This window comes from Zalophus californianus, chromosome 4 (assembly GCF_009762305.2).
Source record: "Zalophus californianus isolate mZalCal1 chromosome 4, mZalCal1.pri.v2, whole genome shotgun sequence".
NCBI classification, from domain to species: domain Eukaryota; kingdom Metazoa; phylum Chordata; class Mammalia; order Carnivora; family Otariidae; genus Zalophus; species Zalophus californianus.
In genome coordinates this window covers 150,080,355-150,098,999 of record NC_045598.1, presented here as the reverse complement: position 1 = coordinate 150,098,999, position 18,645 = coordinate 150,080,355, and the positions used below count along the sequence as shown (strand labels likewise).

General features: G+C 40.3%; 1 protein-coding gene across 2 annotated transcripts in view; it reads right to left on the bottom strand.

The window, feature by feature from the left end:
- Positions 1–17,339, bottom strand: part of INTS8 (integrator complex subunit 8) — a 52,166-nt gene extending 34,827 nt beyond the window's left edge. Inside the window, exons 1-9 of one of the 2 annotated variants that reach the window (XM_027607663.2) lie at positions 17,006–17,339; positions 15,498–15,672; positions 12,970–13,110; positions 12,390–12,461; positions 10,776–10,827; positions 9,690–9,872; positions 5,289–5,396; positions 3,339–3,491; positions 117–217 (exon numbers count right to left, since the gene is read on the bottom strand). In XM_027607663.2, the coding sequence (XP_027463464.1) occupies positions 117–217; positions 3,339–3,491; positions 5,289–5,396; positions 9,690–9,872; positions 10,776–10,827; positions 12,390–12,461; positions 12,970–13,110; positions 15,498–15,672; positions 17,006–17,135 (1,115 nt within the window). In that variant the 5' untranslated portion in view covers positions 17,136–17,339. The remainder of the gene's footprint in view (positions 1–116; positions 218–3,338; positions 3,492–5,288; positions 5,397–9,689; positions 9,873–10,775; positions 10,828–12,389; positions 12,462–12,969; positions 13,111–15,497; positions 15,673–17,005) is intronic. The other variant, XM_027607673.2, reaches the window with a different exon arrangement.
- Between the last annotated feature and the right edge of the window lie 1,306 nt (positions 17,340–18,645).

Sequence of the window (18,645 nt, the reverse complement as noted above, 5' to 3'; positions counted from 1 at the left end):
GTGAAACTACTGTCACAGACTTAGAGGTAATTTGGAGGTACATTTTTGATAAACCCAAATTGCACTTGCTCTTTTATCCAAAAATAAGAATGTAATTCTTCAATTTACTTACTTACCCCTGTTGCGCTTTCTGGAAGAGTTCCCTTAGTACTGACTGCCGGAACTGGACAGGTAAACTGAAGGTTAAGTTATCTTCAATGAAAATCTTTACTACATCCTAGAACACAGGCATAAAATTGCATCCAGTTCAAAAATCATGGCAAAGTTTCTTTACTTTAAAAGTCTTTCCAAAAAGAAAAAAGTCTTTCTCTAATGAAAATATATATTGAAGAAAATCATGAAAATATCTTACTAGGAAAATCTTTTCTAAAACTTTAAAATTAGATTGAGGATAAAAATAGCCACCCACCCTCCAACCCCGCCTTTTCAAACTGAAGATCATGGACCAAAATGAGAGGTGAAGGAAGAAATCAATCTATAAGAAGCAATTCAGGTATACTTTTAGAAGCTGTAAAAACATGGGGTGCCTGGGTGGCTCAGGTCATGATCTCGGGATCCTGGGATCGAGCCCTGCTCGGTGGGGATTCTGTTTCCCCCTCTGTGCTCACTTTCTCAAATAAATAAACTTTTAAAAATCTTAAAAAAAAAAAAGTTGTAAAAATGCTTCTCATCCACTTTAAACAGGTTCATACAACAAACTTCTAAAAATACTAAAGCAGTTAAAATAAATGGAAAAAGTATGCAAAGAAACAATTATAATAAATTTAAATGTTTTCAAATATAGAAGCTAGTGAATTACAGAAAATACCTGTATCATTCCATACAGACTTTGTCTCGGCTCTTTATCAAGCAATGTAAGAGGAGGAAAAAGGAGTGATAATGTAAGGAGAAAGGGAAGAGGAATGCCGAAACATTTAAAACTTATCTGCTGCCACCACAAAAGTACTGACAAAAGTGGTTTCACAACCACGGAGCAACACTGTTTCACCTCCATAGCAAAACATGAACAGTGTATGCCTATACAGAGAAAGACAGCCTCTTCCCCCATGCGAGAAGACACATTTGTTACAGCTGTTCAAATAACTACATTCACTCATTCTTTCATTCATTCATTGGGGGCAGAGGGAGAGAGAATTTTAAGTAGGCTCATGCCCAGTGCGGGGTTGGAACGCAGCTCGGATCTCACAAGCCCAAGATCACGACCTGAGCCAAAATCAAGCATTGGATGCTTACCTGACTGAGCCACCAGGCGCCATCAAGTAACTACTTGATCAGCACAAAAACTATACAGTTTATATAGAGAACCCTATTTGTAAAAACAGGCTGAATAGGATTTCTACTATACTCCTGTGTATATATAACTGAAATGATAAATTTCAGTGTTGCAATAAAATTGCGATTTTCCTCTTCCTAGCTACTCATTACAATACCTTCTGATTTACAAATACTGGCTCTTCCGGGGCGCCTGGGTGGCTCAGATGGTTAAGCGTCTGCCTTCGGCTCAGGTCATGATCCCAGGGTCCTGGGATCGAGTCCCGCATCGGGCTCCCTGCTCTTTGGGAGCCTGCTTCTCCCTCTGCTTCTCTCTCTCTCTCCCTCTCTCATGAATAAATAAAATCTTAAAAAAAAAAAAAATTGGCTCTTCCTTATATTCAGTTAACCTATGCCTATCCATGAGTAATGTTTCTAAGGTCTTGTTTACATAGGTTTACCACTCCGAAGAGCTTCTTAAAAGATTCTATATCTTACCATAAGTGATCCCCACCCTCCATAAGTCTGTACTAGGGATATAGAACTAAAAGATATTAAATAAATTCATCTGTATCTAATCTGTCTTTAAGTTTAGTTTTCTTCCCTAAAGCAAAGCAGAATTTGAAAAGGGGGCAGAGGTGAGGGAGGAAGTACTATCCCTTCTCTTCTCCTATTTTCTGTCGGCGGGGGGGGGGGGTGGATTCTATTTGGGGCACCTGGGTGGCTCAGTCGGTTAAGCGTCAGCCTTTGGCTCAGGTCATGATCGCAGGGTCCTGGGATTAAGCCCCGCATCGGGCTCCTTGCTTTGTGGGGAACCCCCTTCTCCCTCTCCTCCCCACTTATACTCTCTGTCTCTCCTTCTCTTGCTCTTAAACAAATAAAATCTTAAAAAAAAATTCTATTTAAAATTAATTAAATGCTTGGCTAAAGGGCGCCTGGGTGGCTCAGTTGGTTAAGTGTCTGCCTTCAGCTCAGGTCATGATCCCAGGGTCCTGGGATTGAGCCCCGAGTCGGGCTCCCTGCTCAGTGGGGAACCTGCTTCTCCCTTTCTCCTCTATTCATGCTCATTCTAATAAATAAAATCTTTTAAAAAAATTAGAAAGAAAAATAAAATAAAAAGTTCGGCTAAAAGTCCATTTGTAGAGACAAAACTAAAGATATGCTGTAGCTTTGTTATTTCATGACTCTTAGTTTGAGTTAACATGAAGGCTCTACTCATTTTCTAGAATGAAGGCTTTCCAATAAAGATTTTAAACGTACAAATGCTAATTCCCAGTGATTTTCATTATAAAACTAAAAATATATACCCAAAGGAGGCAATAAAAATCTTGAGACTAATTTAAGCCCTTTGCATGGGTAAAACTGAGATAACGACCAGACTCATTGGTAAAGCAAGCTCTGTAACAGACCATCCAAATACCAACAATACTTAGCTCACTTTCTTCTTCAGTCTTAATATTTGTAGTGGCTAACAAGGCTGCGTGCGCTAGGGCACCTGGGTGGCTCAGTCATTAAGCGTCTGCCTTTGGCTCAGGTCATGATCCCAGGGTCCTGGGATTGAGTCCCTCATCGGGCTCCCTGCTCAGCGGGAAGCCTGCTTCTTCCTCTCCCACTCCCCCTGCTTGTGTTCCTGCTCTCACTATCTCTCTGTCAAATAAATAAATACAATCTTAAAAAAAAAAAAAAAGGCTGCGCTACAAGGCCATACTTTTAAGTCAGACACAAGACTTAAGGCTCCACAAAACTAACAATTCTCTACCTTTAATTTGAAAAATTAAAAGTTCTGCTTACAGAGTTTCTTAAAGAATTTACTTAACATGGGCAAATTCTATACTTTCAAAAAAGGATATTATCAAAATGAGTCATTATCTGTATAGTGCACTTAGTTTATAAACTATAACTTCTCACTTGATTCTCATAGGGAGCCTAAGAAATCAGTTAATTATTACCACCATTTTAGAGGCCAATCTGTTTTATTTGCCCCAAATCATACAACTGGTAAATGGTGATGCCAGAATTTGAACTCCCTTCTGTCTGGTTTCCAAAGCTTTTCAACTACCCTATTACATCCCCATCATACATCTTACCTGATAGTTGCCAGATCTCAAACAAATATGGACTTGACTATATGGAGTCAATTGTTGAGATGTACTATCAGAAGGGACAAGAACATCACATGCTTGACAATAGCCCGCTAACCGCTTCTCATCTATGGTACAATGAAGAGATAATGAACCTATCTGTAAAGTAAGAAGTATACATCATTATCCATCAATGTGACAGAAACAACAGTCTAGTATCCACGCAATGCATTTTAACAGTACAAGAAAACGTAATGGAAAATTCAGGGCTAGAGGAACCAAAAAAAAAACCCAAAAAGGTTAAAAGTTTAGAGCACGGGTTAGCCAACTATTGTTCACAGGCCAAAGCCGGCCTATGGCAATTTCTGTAGACCTCTTGAGTTAAGAACCACATTTAAGGTTGTAAAGGAAAAAAACAAAACAAAACAACACAACCAATGAGTATATGCAACATAAACTGAATATAGCCCACAACGCCTAAAATATCTACTATTTGGCCTGTTACAAAAGTTTGCTGACTCCTGGTTTAGAGTTTTCAGGCCAACATACAAAAGGTAGACATCATCATTACTCTAAGTAGGTATGACAATTAAGACATTAACAAAGAGCGAATACTGTTAAATAAAAGTATTTAAAAATACGTAAGAGACAAACAAATCTGATGAGACGCCTGAACAAAGTAAAATGGGAATTCCCAATAGGTCTAGAATAGATTTAAAGTAAATCTCTTGAATCTTTATCGTATTTCTCTGATGAGAGGAGACTGAAATGGGAATTGTTCTAGGCACCAAGCACATAAAAACCTATATACTTTAAAATTCAGTTGCCGGGGGCGCCTGGGTGGCTCAGTTGGTTGAGCGACTGCCTTCGGCTCAGGTCATGATCCTGGAGTCCCAGGATCGAGTCCCGCATCGGGCTCCCTGCTCAGCAGGGAGTCTGCTTCTCCCTCTGACCCTCTTCCCTCTCGTGCTCTCTCTCTATCTCATTCTCTCTCTCAAATAAATAAATAAAATCTATAAAAAAAAAAAAATTTAAAATTCAGTTGCCGGAATCATAAAAATAAAAACACAAGTGATAAACGTATGAAAAAGTTCACCCTAAGAATTAAGGAAATGCAAATGTTTTAAAGTTACTGTTATTTCACCCAACCAAATTAGCAATTGGAGAGAAAAAACACACTGCACTGCAGATCAGAGTACCCTGAGAGAAATGTTCCTGGAAAGCAACCTGGTTTTATGTTTCACAGCCTTGACAAAATTAATAACCATTGACATGGTAATTCCATTTGTAGGAATTTAACTTGAAAGTATCTAAAAACCAAACAAAAACTTATGCTTGGAGGGGCACCTGAGTGGCTCAGTCGGTTAAGCAGCTGTCTTTAGCTCAGGTTCATGATCCCAGGGTCCTGGGATCGAGCCCCGCATCAGGCTCCCTTTTCAGTGGGGAGTCTGCTTCTCCCTCTCCCTCTGCCTGCCTCTCTGCCTACTTGTATTCGCTATCTCTCTGTCAAGTAAATAAATAAAATCTTTAAAAGAAATAAAAAAAATTATGCTTGGAGATAGAAATACCATAGCTTTACAATAAATAAAAACAGCAAACATAAATGCCCAAATATTAGGAAAATGAAGTAAAGCACAGTACATCTATACAGCAGAATACATTTTAAACGTCTATTCAAAGACTTAAGCATGGTAACAATATAGTAAATATAGTTAGTCTAGGCTTATCTGTATAAAAACAAAGAATGAAAACAGGAAGAAAATAAGTTAAAATGACAAAAGGGTTAACTTCTAAGCAGTAGTATTACAGATTTTCAAAATGTTCTCAGTATTTTTTAAAACTTAGCAAATGTACTACAACGAACACTTGTTTTATTATCATCAGAAAAAGTAAAGCGAAAAAATATATAGACTTTTTAAGGACTGAATATTATGTACCTGTCATCACTGTACTTACCTCTGCAATTAGTTCTTTGGTTCTAAAAAACTTTTCTCTGGCATTTTCATAGACAGCTGAATTCGTAGAGCCTTGCTGGAAGTATGCTGCACCCAAATCATAACACACCTAAAATGGTAATGAACACCAATCTGCTTAGTAACTTTTTTTTTTTTGAAGATTTTATTTATTTATTTGACAGAGAGAGATAGTGAGAGATAGTGAGAGCAGGAACACAAGCAGGGGAAGTGGAAGAGGGAGTGGCAGGCTTCCCGCTAAGCAAGGAGCCCGATGCAGGGCTCGATCCCAGGACCCTGGGATCATGACCTGAGCCGAAGGCAGACGCTTAACAACTGAGCAACCCAGGTGCGCCGTAACTTTTCATTTTTAAGAGCCTACAAAACTCAAAATTATGTTTAGCTCAGCAAAACAGGTACATATAAAGAAAAAAAAAAACAAAACACCTTTCAGTGAGCAATGAAACAACGTTCTTAGCCACAAGCAACAGAATCCAGCAGACTGATTTAAGCAGAAAATAGATTTAACTGGTAAGATTTCAGGGGCCTTTAGAATTTCTGGGCCAAAGAACCAGGCTTGGAAAACCAAAAGGGGAAGGGAGGCAAGAAGCCAAGATGAGAGCCCAAACTGACCTAGGAAGCACTGCAGCCATCTCAACACTAGACTCCAAAGCTCTTATCACCTGCGGCCACCAGCTCTACACAGAGAACAACAGCGAGCTATATACTCTGCTAGGGCTGCCCCTAGAAACCAGAGGTTACTGTCACTGTTGCTGCCACTCACCATCATAATGGATTCTCTGCCATCTCCATTTATTTTATTTTTTTAATTTTATTTTAGAGACAGAGAGAGTGCCAAGCATGTGCATGAGTGGGGGAAGGGGCAGAGGGAGAGAATGACCTGAGTCAAAAAAAGAGTCTGACGCTTAACCAACTGTGCCACCCAGGTGCCCCAATCCCCACTTCTTTTTAAAGTGGGGGAGAGCAAATGACTGCCCAGAGTGAAATATCGAGAAATTTGAACTATAAAAGAATAGAAAAAGACAACTGAAAAAGTACTAATAGAATTTGTGTATTTCTTCAAGAACCTTCATAAACTGATGCCTAGATTCACCAAATGCAGAACTCAAAGACTCAGATTATTTAATTCAACTTGAACATTTTATGAACAGGAACAAGGCCCAGAAAGTGACAATGTCTGCCTAAAGGCATATAACCAAGTACCGGCAGAGCCCAGGCTCAAACCCAGACCCTACAGCTCCTTATATCCTGTCTCAAGTTTATTCTACACATGGCTGACAGTTTGTTTTTTTTTTTTTTTTTTTAAAGATTTGAGAGAAAGAGGGAGCGGGAATCTCAAGCAAACTGCGCTGAGCATAACGTGGGGATCAACCCCACAACCTGGAGGTCATGACCGGAGCAGAAACCATGAGTCAGACACTCAACCAACGGAACCACACTGGTGCCCCAACAGATCTTTCTTTAAAAAGTCTTCAAATTATTCCCCCAAGTAGGAGAAAGTTCAAATTCCTTGGCCTGATTTTTAAGGGTCTCAGAATCGGGACTAACTTCTCTCTCCAAATCTCTCATTCTACTACTTCTCCTCAATTTCAACCACACCAGCCTTTTCAATTCCCCATTCCTATCAGATCCTAGAAATAAACTTCATTCCATACCCTTTATTTCCATCTACCAAAACCAACCTTAACCAACGGATACTTATTTCTCCTCCAAACTCCTAAGCTGTAACAGTGTGATATTCATTAGAACTACTCTTTACTAATATGCAATATCTATACAATACATAAATATATGTTCTGTCTTCTTGAGCTAATCAGGATGAATTCTCCGCCTCTAGGATACTGCCTTCCACTATTTAGTCCACATTCAATGTCTGGCTGATTTTCATCCTAGAGTGCTTCCTCCCACCTGAAGCAAAGGGGTGCTAAAGAAGTTTAAAAAAAAAAAAGGAAATAGATATACAGGTATTTATACACACATGCACACGTATTATAATTTCATATAATTCCCCTTTCCAGGCAAAGACAGAGTACAAGATACCAAAACGATATTTTCAAGTTTTACTATATTAACTAGCCATCAAAACAAGTTTGGGTTTTTTTTTTTTTTTTTTTTTAAGATTTTTAAGTAATCTCTACACACAATGTGGGGCTCCAACTTAGTCCAGGAGTCGCATGCTCCACCAACTGAGCCAGCCAGGCACCCCCATTAAAACAAGTTTAGGGGCACCGGGGTGGCTTAGTCGGTTGAGCATCTTGCCTTCGGCTCCGGTCGTGATCCCAGGGTCCTGGGATCAAGCCCCGTGTCAGGCTCCCTGCTCAGGGGGAGTGTGCTTCTCCCTCTCCCTCTGCCTGCCACTCCCCTTGCTTGTGCTCTCTCTCTCTCTCTCTCTAATAAAATCTTAAAAAACAAAACAAAACAAAACAAACAAAAAAAAGCTTAAATTCTAGAGGCACCTGGCTGGCTCAGTACAGCATGCAACTCCTGATCCCGGGGACATGAGTCTGAGCCCTTAATTAAAAAAATAAAACAGGGCGCCTGGGTGGCTCAGTTGGTTAAGCGACTGCCTTCGGCTCAGGTCATGATCCTGGAGTCCCGGGATCGAGTCCCGCATCGGGCTCCCTGCTCAGCGGGGAGTCTGCTTCTCCCTCTGACCCTCTTCCCTCTCATGCTCTCTCTCTCTCATTCTCTCTCTCTCAAATAAATAAAATCTTTTAAAAAAATAAATAAATAAATAAAAATAAAACAAGTTTAAATTCTGTAATTAAGAGGTAGTCAATAGGTTAAAAACAAAAAGTCTGATAATAAAAGTGCCCTGAAGGACAGGAAATACTTTCAGATTTACTGGGGAATGAATGTAAAGATATTCCTTTTGAGTCAGGTAAATTTTAGTAATACAAAGAATGCACTTTAAATATTAACATGCCAGGAAGTGAGTATTGCTACTAATTTGCCATTCAAGACACAGAATTAGGACTCAGCTATGTAATTAAGAGAATATTTGATAGCTTACCTAGCACACTGAGATGTTTTGTTAAGAGTTTTGTTTTTCATGTTACATCACCCACTCTATGGTGAAAATCAGAAGTATTACCAATATTTTTCAAACAGACTCTCAGTGATTATAAGACACTACGGTACCAGAATCTCTCCTATATGCAAGTTCCATTAACAATTTAAAGAAGTTACCAATTGCAATCCTCACTTCTATTCCAACTGTGACTCCATCTCAACAGGCACTGAAAAACTACCTTCAATTCTGCAACCAGCTAATCTGAAAAGGCACCTCCCAACACTGTCATGGTTAATCCTGCCCATTTCAGAATGGGAAACAGTGATTAAAGAAATCATGCAAGGGGTGCCTGGTTGGCACAGTGGGTAGCGTATGAGACTCCTGATCTCAGGGTTGTGAGGTCGACCCCCACTTTGGGGGTAAAATTTACTTTAATTTTTAAAAAAGAAACTGCCAAACTGTTAAATAAATAAAAAAAAAAAGATGACATGCCAACTCACACAAAGAACACGGAATATAAAATACACTATCCTCGTGGCTCTCTTTAGGCAGTTTCTGAATGTTTTAAAATTTCTATTATACTCAAGATTCTGTGCTAAAAAGTGAGGAAGATGGGAAATACACATTAAAAAAGACACCTCAGAGAGTTTACAATCCAACAGAGAAAAAGACAACATGAATACATAATTTCTCACAGTATCAACTAAAAGCTGTCAAAGGGATTAGAGCCCAGAGTTACAGAAAGCAAACAACTTTAAGATCCTTAAAAAACTAGTTACTTTCTCTAGGAGCCTATATTTTTCAAAGCATAGTATTTGTTTTGCAGGGTTTTTTTTTTTTTTTTGGTCTAATTAAATATCTAATAATACAAATGAACCGTAAAAATCAGTTACATGCTCACTGCATTCTCAATATTTAAACTGTTTCCTAAACACAACTGGGAAATGATTTCAGAGACAATAAATCAAACAAAACTTCCATTTCTTTTAGAAAAATTTAAGTGAAGTCTTAAAAAACTTACAAATTAAATATGATGCAAAAGGGTGCCTTGGTGGCTCAGTTGGTTAAGTGTCTGCCTTCGGCTCAGGTCATGATCCCAGGATCCTGGGATGGAGCCCAGCATTGGGCTCCCTGCTCAGCGGGGAGTTTGCTTTTCCCTCTGCCTCCCCAACCTCCCCCCACTTGTGCACGTGCTCACACTCTCTCTCAAATGAACTCTTTTAAAAAATAAATACGATGCAAAGTTTTAATAGCGTCTTAAATCAAAATCAGAGAGAAAAAGGCAGGAATTAAAAATACCAAAAATACCAAAATGATCTCATTAAGATTTTCCAAAAATTTGCCACATACTGATTAAATAGATATAAATACCTGGCACTGCATCTCCTCAGTTCTGATTTTCAATCCAGCGGTAGAACTCTCAGTTTCTCCATTTACCATGCCTGGCTCCACTGCCAATAAATCTAGTGTTCGCATCGTGTGGACATAAAGATCCTTGTTTAATTTAAGGGCTGCCTCTAGTACCAAAATAGAATCAGAAGCTTGCTCTTTTAGCTACAAAAATTCAACAAAAAAATCATTAAAATACAGAATCACAGAAAATTAACCAAAATATATTCACAGGATACTCAGTAGCTTGTGGTACTAAGCCATTAAAAACATTTAACACAGCAAGAGTGTAATTAGATCTGTTTGAGATCGTTAATTTAAATTCTAAAAAATACAGTAAGAGTTCCTATTGTGAAATTAGAAAATATGAAGTGGAAAAGATATTTTTTTTAAACAGAAAATTGAAAGAAAAATACTTTGTAAAGATTTGCTTCCACCGATTTAGTCAAGAAATGTTTGTATACATCATTGTGTCGGCCATTTAGTAGGCACTAGTAACAAAAATAAAATGATACAGGTTTTTTCTTCCACATTCAAAATACTAGAGCATGTTAATTTTACACAGATATAGAACATTTCTTATCTTCCCTCTCCTCTCCCAGCTCCTGGACTTTACATAGTATCTCTGGCACACTGTAGGGTTAAAGAATTACAGAGATCATTTTTAAATTATGGTAAATCCCACACTTCTACTTTTTTATTAACTAGATTAAAAAATAACTGCTATATTTTTCTGACTACAGAAGTAATTTTAAAATATTAATATGTGTTTATTGTAGAATTTTGGAAGAATATTAAAGAATATAAAAACATCACCTGTAAGAGTGATTTCTCTTACCTGTTCAAGTATCACAAAAATTCAACAAAAGAATTAATGGTGAAGAACCACCATTAACACTGTAAAGTTGTACAACTTAGTTATTACCAAACTAAGTTCTAACAGTATAACCTAAATGTCATTTCCTCTAGACCTTGCCAACTCTCATATATCTAAGGTTAGAAGAACCATGTGAATATACTCCGCATGCACCCCAGAAATATGAAAGTGTAACTGATGCCGATACTCACTACTTTCAAAATATTTTCTGTTAGCTCTTTCTCCTGTTGCATCTGATTCATACTAAAAGAGAAATGATTGAAGCTTAGAATTTTCCATCTTTTGAGTAACATTTGATGCTTTTCAAATTATTATTCTTCAAAGTGAGGTGGAATTTAAATAAAAATGTTAATGCTATTTCTTTTCAAGCTTAAAAATAAATAAAAACTCGGGGTGCCTGGGTAGCCCAGCTGGTTAAGCATCCAACTCTTGTGATTTCTGCTCAAATCATGATCTCAGGATCCTAGGATCAGCAACCTCCACCCCCCCCCAAGTCAAGCTCAGTGCTCAGCAGGGAGTCTGTCTGAAGATTCTCTACCTCTGCCCCTCCCCCCACTTGCTCTAAAATAAATCTTTAAAAAAAAACAAACCAAAAAAAACCTCAATTATGATGCTTATTTAACCATTATTTTCCCATTTGATTTGTGTTTAAAAAAATAACCCTTGGGGTGGCTGGGTGATAGACATTGGGTAGGGTATGTGCTATGGTGAGCGCTGTGAATTGTGCAAGACTGTTGAATCACAGATCTGTACTTCTGAAACAAATAATGCAACATATGTTAAGAAAAAAGAAAAAGAAGAAGATAGCAGGAGGGGAAGAATGAAGGGGAGTAAGTCAGAGGGGGAGACGAACCAGGAGAGACGATGGACTCTGAAAAACAAACTGAGGGTTCTAGAGGGGAGGAGGGTAGGGGGATGGGTTAGCCTGGTGATGGGTATTAAAGAGGGCACGTTCTGCACGGAGCACTGGGTGTTATACGCAAACAATGAATCATGGAACACTACATCAAAAACTAATGATGTGGGGCGCCTGGGTGGCTCAGTTGGTTGGGCGACTGCCTTCAGCTGAGGTCATGATCCTGGAGTCCCGGGATCGAGTCCCACATCGGGCTCCCTGCTCAGCAGGGAGTCTGCTTCTCCCTCTGACCCTCTTCCCTCTCGTGCTATCTCTCATTCTCTCTCTCTCAAATAAATAATAAAATCTTTAAAAAAAAAAACAAAAACTAATGATGTAATATGTTGATTAACATAACAATAAAAATTAAAAAAAAATAACCCTCAATTTAAGACTAAAACTTACTGGCAGCAAAAGCTCATTTATATCAAGTTAGAAACTATGCTCTCTAGCTCCAAATCGGGTAAGCTGCTACCTAGAATTTAAGAATTTGGTTTAAAACTCCACATACAGATAAATTCAGTAATTAACTTTTGGACTCCTAAATCAATTTTACATATTAAAACAATTTCCCTATATACAAAACAAATACACCTTCACATAAATTTAATTATATGAAAAAATCTTACTACTTTGGAAGTGAGCTAACACTTACCAAAGATGAAAGGCACAATTCACAAAGCACGCCCCCTCAGCTTTCCAGAGCTCTCTCTATTCTAGATGTCCAGAGCCCTGCCTGATTCTCTCACCCTTCCAACTCCTCCAAACCTACCTGCATGCAGGCCTTCTGCCCTCTGGGTTCTACTCTACACCTTGTGTACCAGGGGTTTTTTAAAAACTTGCAAGAACATTTTTTTAAAAACTCTGATTGAAAAAAAGTGCCAACCAAGGGTCATATCTGCCAACTTACACACTTAACTGAGGAGGTCCAGGTTTTGCCTGTTTGACAGGAAAACTACTTTGAACAATTGTCCTAATTGCCCTGAAAAGAAAAAGAAAATTTAATATATTATAAATGTCACTTATTTTTCCAAGTACTCCTTAGAACATATATTATAAATATCTGAAGTTTTAATTCAGATAAAAACTTCATAAATTATCCAATTTTTATCAGAATGCTCTTATCTATGCAGTCATAAATTTTCTCCACCATCAGATTCACAGTTTTTAAGATCCTGTGAGGATCTCTAGGGTATAGGGGACCCTTAAAACATACCCCTGAGGGGTGCCTAGGTGGCTCAGTCAGTTGAGCCTCTGCCTTCACCTCGAGTCATGATCGGGGCCAGGGTCTTGGGGTTGAGCCCCAAGTCGGGCTTCCAGCTCAGAAGGGAGTCTGCTTCTCCCTCTGCCTCTCCCCTCCACAGCTTGTGCTCTCAATCTCTCACATAAATAAATAAAATCTTAAAAAAATAAAAAAAGCATACCCCTGAAAGCCAGAGTGCAATTAAACAGAGGCTGCCCTACACATGTGAGGTCTATAAAAAATTTACCATCTGTTGTAGAGAAGGATAGCCATGGCAGTGGTTGGAGGTAAAGTGGCCAGATCCATGTCCACATGCTTCGTCCCAGGAGGAACTTTACTGATACACAGCAATTCATTTAGTAGCATATTCAATACTGGAACAGACAAACTTAAAAGAAAGAAGCAAAAGGTTCATGTCTGCATAAGAAGCATAAAATACACAATTCAGTATTTTCACTGAAAATAATTACACTGCTAAAGGACTAAATCCACAGGGCCATTTTATTCACCTGTCTCAACAACTTATATGAAAATATTAAATTTCAAAATATTTTTAAAATCTCATTATGAAAACAATTTAAACATACACAAAAGTAGTCAGAATATAATGAACCCCTGGGCGCCTGGGTGGCTCAGTTGGTTAAGCGACTGCCTTCGGCTCAGGTCATGATCCCGGAGTCCCGGGATCGAGTCCCACATCGGGCTCCCTGCTCAGTAAGGGAGCCTGCTTCTCCCTCTGACCCTCCCCCCTCTCATGTACTCTCTCTCTCTCTCATTCTCTCTCTCTCAAATAAATAAATAAATCTTTAAAAAAAAAAAAAAAAAAAAAAATATAATGAACCCCTATGTGCCCATCACCTAGTTTCAACAACTAGCAACTGATGCTCATCTCTATTCTTACTTCCCTTCTTCCCATACTATTGTGAAGCGAATTTTTAACATTAAATCATTTCTTCCTTGTGTGTTTCAGAACAGATCTCCAAAAAATTAACTCAACAGGGGTGCCTGGCTTAGTTGGAAGAGCATGTGACTCTTCATCTTGGGTTCATGAGTTTGAGCCCCACCCTGCATGGAGAGATTACTTAAATAAAATTTTAAAAAATTGGGGCGCCTGGGTGGCTCAGTTGTTAAGCGTCTGCCTTCGGCTCAGGTCATGACCCCGGGGGTCCTGGGATTGAGCCCCGCATCAGGCTCCCTGCTGGGCGGGAAGCCTGCTTCTCCCTCTCCCACTCCCCCTGCTTGTGTTCCTGCTCTCCCTTCCCTATCTCTCTCTGTCAAATAATAAAATCTTAAAAAAAAAAAATTACAAAATTAACATATTCACAGTATTAATTTCAGATCTAAAAAGTTTTCAGTTGCTTATCAAATATCCCATCAGTGTTCAATTTCTAACTGTATCATATACATCATACTTTCTTTGTACACATTACTATCTCTTGATATGCCTCCAGTCTATTAATGGATAGGCTCTCCCTCAGATTAAAGAATTCTTTAATTCTAATGCTTACTGCTGCAGAAGGCTGGTGAAAAGGTGTTTAAACACTACCAATGAGAGCATAAACTACTACAACTCTCTTGGAATGCAATCTGGCAATATGCATCATGGGATTTAAAAATGTTTATGCCATCTGAGTCAGCAATTTAATAATCTGTACTAAGGACATAACCAAAAATTCAGATAAAATTTAAGGACAAAGATATTTAAGGCTCTGTGATTTATTAGAGTGAAAAAGTAGAAATAAACTAAATATAAATGGGAAAACAGTTAATAAATTCTCCACATGATGGAATTATTTCCAGAAATACAAAATGGGGAAATGTTCATATTGTTATGTGGGGAAAAAAAGAAAAAGAAGGGATGCAGAGTCAGCTGGGCCTCTGACTCTTGGTTTTTGGCTCAGATCATGATCTCAGGGTTGTGGGATGTGGCTCACTGCTCAGCAGGGAGTCTGCTTGAGATTCTCTCCCTCTCCACCCACTAATTCTCTAAAATAAATACATCTTTAAAATATAAACATATGTGTGTGTATATATATACATATACGTATATGTATGTATGTACACATATACACAAGGAGAGGGGCGCCTGGCTGGCTCAGTCAGTAGAGCATCCGACTCCTGATCCCGGGGTCGTGAGTTTGAGCCCTATGCTGGGTGTAGAGATTACTTAAAATTGGGAGAAAAACAACAAAAGTTACACAAAAATGTTAGAAGTACTTGTCTCCCCTCCCATTTCCTAGTTTCTGAATTTTACAAGGTATTTTCTCTTTAACTTGTGAGAAAAGGGGGATGAAAAATCATTTTCTAAGCGTAGCCTTGATAGTACTTATTTGTTAACAATTAAGCACTGACTGTAAGATATTTTGATAGTTTGGGAGATAGTGATTGATTTATGACCAGTAAAAAATAACTGATTTAACAGCAAATCATCTGTATTATGTAATAACTATCATTAATTTTCATTCATTTTCTTCAGATATGTAAAAATAAACTGAAACATTTAAAACTGTTTAGGTGTGTTCCCTAGTTACCACATCAAGTAATAATGATCAACTACCTCATAATGGATAAATCTATACTTTAAAAGGTGATTTAAATTCATCCAACATTCAAATATTTTATACCTTTTGAAAAGCAGTTGCATATTTTACCAAGAATATATATAGAAAAATATTTTGCACTTTAAGGGCTGATTATCATATAAGCATATATAGAAATAACCCAAAATAATCTAAATAGTACTTCAAAAATAGATTTCTTTTAAATCTTGTGTACCTTTTCTCTAATATGTCTAAATCCCACTTCAAATGTGCAGCAACTTTAAGAGCAAGTAGTTTTAAAATACGATTTCTCTTGTTATCAGGCGGAGGCTGCACCTGGTTTTGCTCATTAACTGAAGGTTTGGAAGCCTGTTCCAAAAACTGAACAATAAGTTGAACTGGTGCAGGATCTAGGATGTAAAAGAAAATAAATTCTTAAATTTAAGTTTTAACTGTGAAGATGCACAAGGTTTCACTCTACTGGTTTTTGGCCACAAAAGGGAACCCCGACAGCTCTGTAGTTATGACTAAGGATTATGATTTCTAAGAAGTATGCTTAGGGATTACAGGGAAGATCAGGAAGGGTGGTAAGGAGAAAGGGTATCAGACTGGTGCAGAAGAAAACACCTTCCAAATAAGAACATAATAATGGTTTTAGGTTTCCATATCAGCAAATAACCAATGTCAGTTAGAGGAAATACATGTCATCTTTAGAACTGTTTTAACACTTAATTAGTGCGACCTGCATCAAGTTTCCTCTCTGCACCTGTTTCCATCAGTGCAAAATAGAAGATACCACCACCTACCTGAGATTATGAAGGCTAAATTAAATGAGGTAACAGATGAAAAGCAAGGCTGGCACCTAGAAAGCACTTAATAAATGTGTATGAAAAGCAGTGAATGAAAAACACATATGATACAGGCGGTTTTAGTGAAAACCACTAACTTCTGGCAGAGTTGTCTCCATAGTTATGGCTGATGTAAACTGAACAAGCTACATCTTTATGAACTTTATGAGCAAAATACTGTAAGAAACTTACGTTTTCATGCCAGTACCTCTTTCCAGAAATGCCTGCAGTTCTCCTCCTTCCCTAACAGCACTCATTAACTGGGGTATTAATCATGATCATCATTAAACCATGTTACAACTGTATAGCATTTCCTACTCTTAGAGATTTTCTCATTTTAATTTACAGCCCAACTCTGGTATATACAGATATATATGTATATATGTATGGTCGGTAAAATCCCCTCGCTGAGAAACAAAACATAAATACAACTAGCGTCAGGATCAGCACCAGAACCGCAGTTTCTCTCCGTCTCCAAATTGATCACCGGCCGGAGTTCTATAGGGGTGTGTCAGAGCCAGCCTCCCCAACCCACGCAATCTCACAAGACCACCTCGCAGATGCTAAAACCCCAAACAGTAAAAGGACCAAGGGGGAGGGGGACGGGAGGGGGACGGGAGGGGGACGGGAGGGGGGACGGGAGGGGGACGGGAGGGGGACGGGAGGGGGACGGGAGGGGGACGGGAGGGCCTTTGTTTTGCTTTTTTAAGCCCTGCACGGCGGTGCCCCGGCTCTGGGATGCTTAATGCTTAGCGAGGGGACCGGGCCAGAGCTCGACTCCGGTTCGCGCCTCCCGGGCCCGCAGCTTCGTGGCCGAGGAAGTGCGGGCGAGAGCCAGGCGGCCGGCGCCGGCGGCCGGGTCCCAGTCCCCTCCGGGTGCAGGCGCCGCGCTTACCCGGGCAGGGCTTGCGCAGATGTTTCTCCAACAGCGACTCCTCCAGCAGGAACTCGAACCAGCTGGTCTGCGGCGGGGTGCAGGGCCGGCTGGAGGTGGCCGCCTCCCGGTCCGCCGCCTCCGCGCTCATCCTGCCCCCGCCTTCGCTACCCCCAGGGACGCTTCCCGGCTCCAACCTGACACTCGGACGCGTGCCTCTAGCCTGTGATCTACGGAACCTCCCGGGTCGAGGCCACACTCAGGACGCCCTGGAAACCCACACAACTCAAAATGGCGGCGCGGCCCAGCAGGAGCTGGGGAACCTAAATCCGCCTCCTTGCGCCCCCGCCGCGCCTCCGGGCCAATCGTTGTTCGAGTTGTAGAGAAAGGGGGCGGGGACAACCCTTAGATCACGCCTCCTCCCCGGTTGCCATGGGAGACGACTGGCAAGGAAGCTGGGTCGCAAGTGGGCTTTCACCCTTTCCTGGGAGAGTCTCAGCAAGAAAATAGAACAGCCGGGGCGCCTGGGTGGCTCGGTCGTTAAGCTTCTGCCTTCGGCTCAGGTCGTGATCCCAGGGTTCGGGGATCGAGCCCCGCATCGGGCTCCCTATTACGCAGGAAACCTGCTTCTCCCTCTCCCACTCTCCCTACTTGTGTTCCCTTTCTCACTGTCGCTCTCTCTGTGTCAAATAAATAAAATCTTAAAAAAAAAAAAAGAAAATAGAACAGCCTCATCCAAGATTACGGCGGGCGTCAGTGTCCTCATAAAAGACAGCGAAGACTACCTGTGTAAACTGTGATCCAGGCAAAGCTTGTCTTCGGTGCTTTCAATTTCTCCATTTCCATTTCCTAGATTTCCTCCCACTTAGGTCCTCTCGGCCAGCCGAGGTGCCCTACTCGCTTGGAACTAGCGTCCCTGACCATCCTTCCTCGAAGGATGACAGAATGATGGCCCGCAGTGAGATCCAGCTTTTCTGTTACTTCTCAGGACTAGCTCTCAATATTTAGCGCCTAATTAATCCTCTTGATATCCCAGCTAGAGATACTGTTAATCCCATTTTTACATTTACCTCCATTCTGTAATGTTATGTTTTTAAATTAACAAAATAGGAGAAAGCGTATTCGTAGGTCGTGCATACGCTCTATGTCAAGAGCGCAAACTCGTCTAGGTTAAGCTGTTTAAATTCTCTGAACCTTAGTTTCCATATTTGTGCCTAATCTTAGGGTTGATAAAAGAATTCAAGGCACAGCTTGAGATAATACAGGTAAATGAGATAAAGCAGTTAAGCTTTTTAAGATTTTATTTATGAGAGAGAACACAAGCAGGGAAGGGCAGAGGGAGAAGCAGACTCCCCACCGAGCAGGGAGCCCCGCAGGGTCTCCACCCCAGGGCCCTAGGATCGTGACCTGAGCCCAAGGCACAAGCTTAACCAACTGAGCCACCCTGGTGCCCCCAGTTAGGCCTTTTAAACAAGGCGTGACAGGGGCGCCAGGGTGGCTCAGTCGTTGGGCGTCTGCCCTCGGCTCAGGTCATGATCCCAGGGCCCTGGGATCGAGCCCCGCATCGGGCTCGGCGGGAAGCCTGCTTCTCCCTCTCCCCCCACTCCCCCTGCCTGTGTTCCCTCTCTCGCTGTGTCTCTCTCTCTCTGTCAAATAAATAA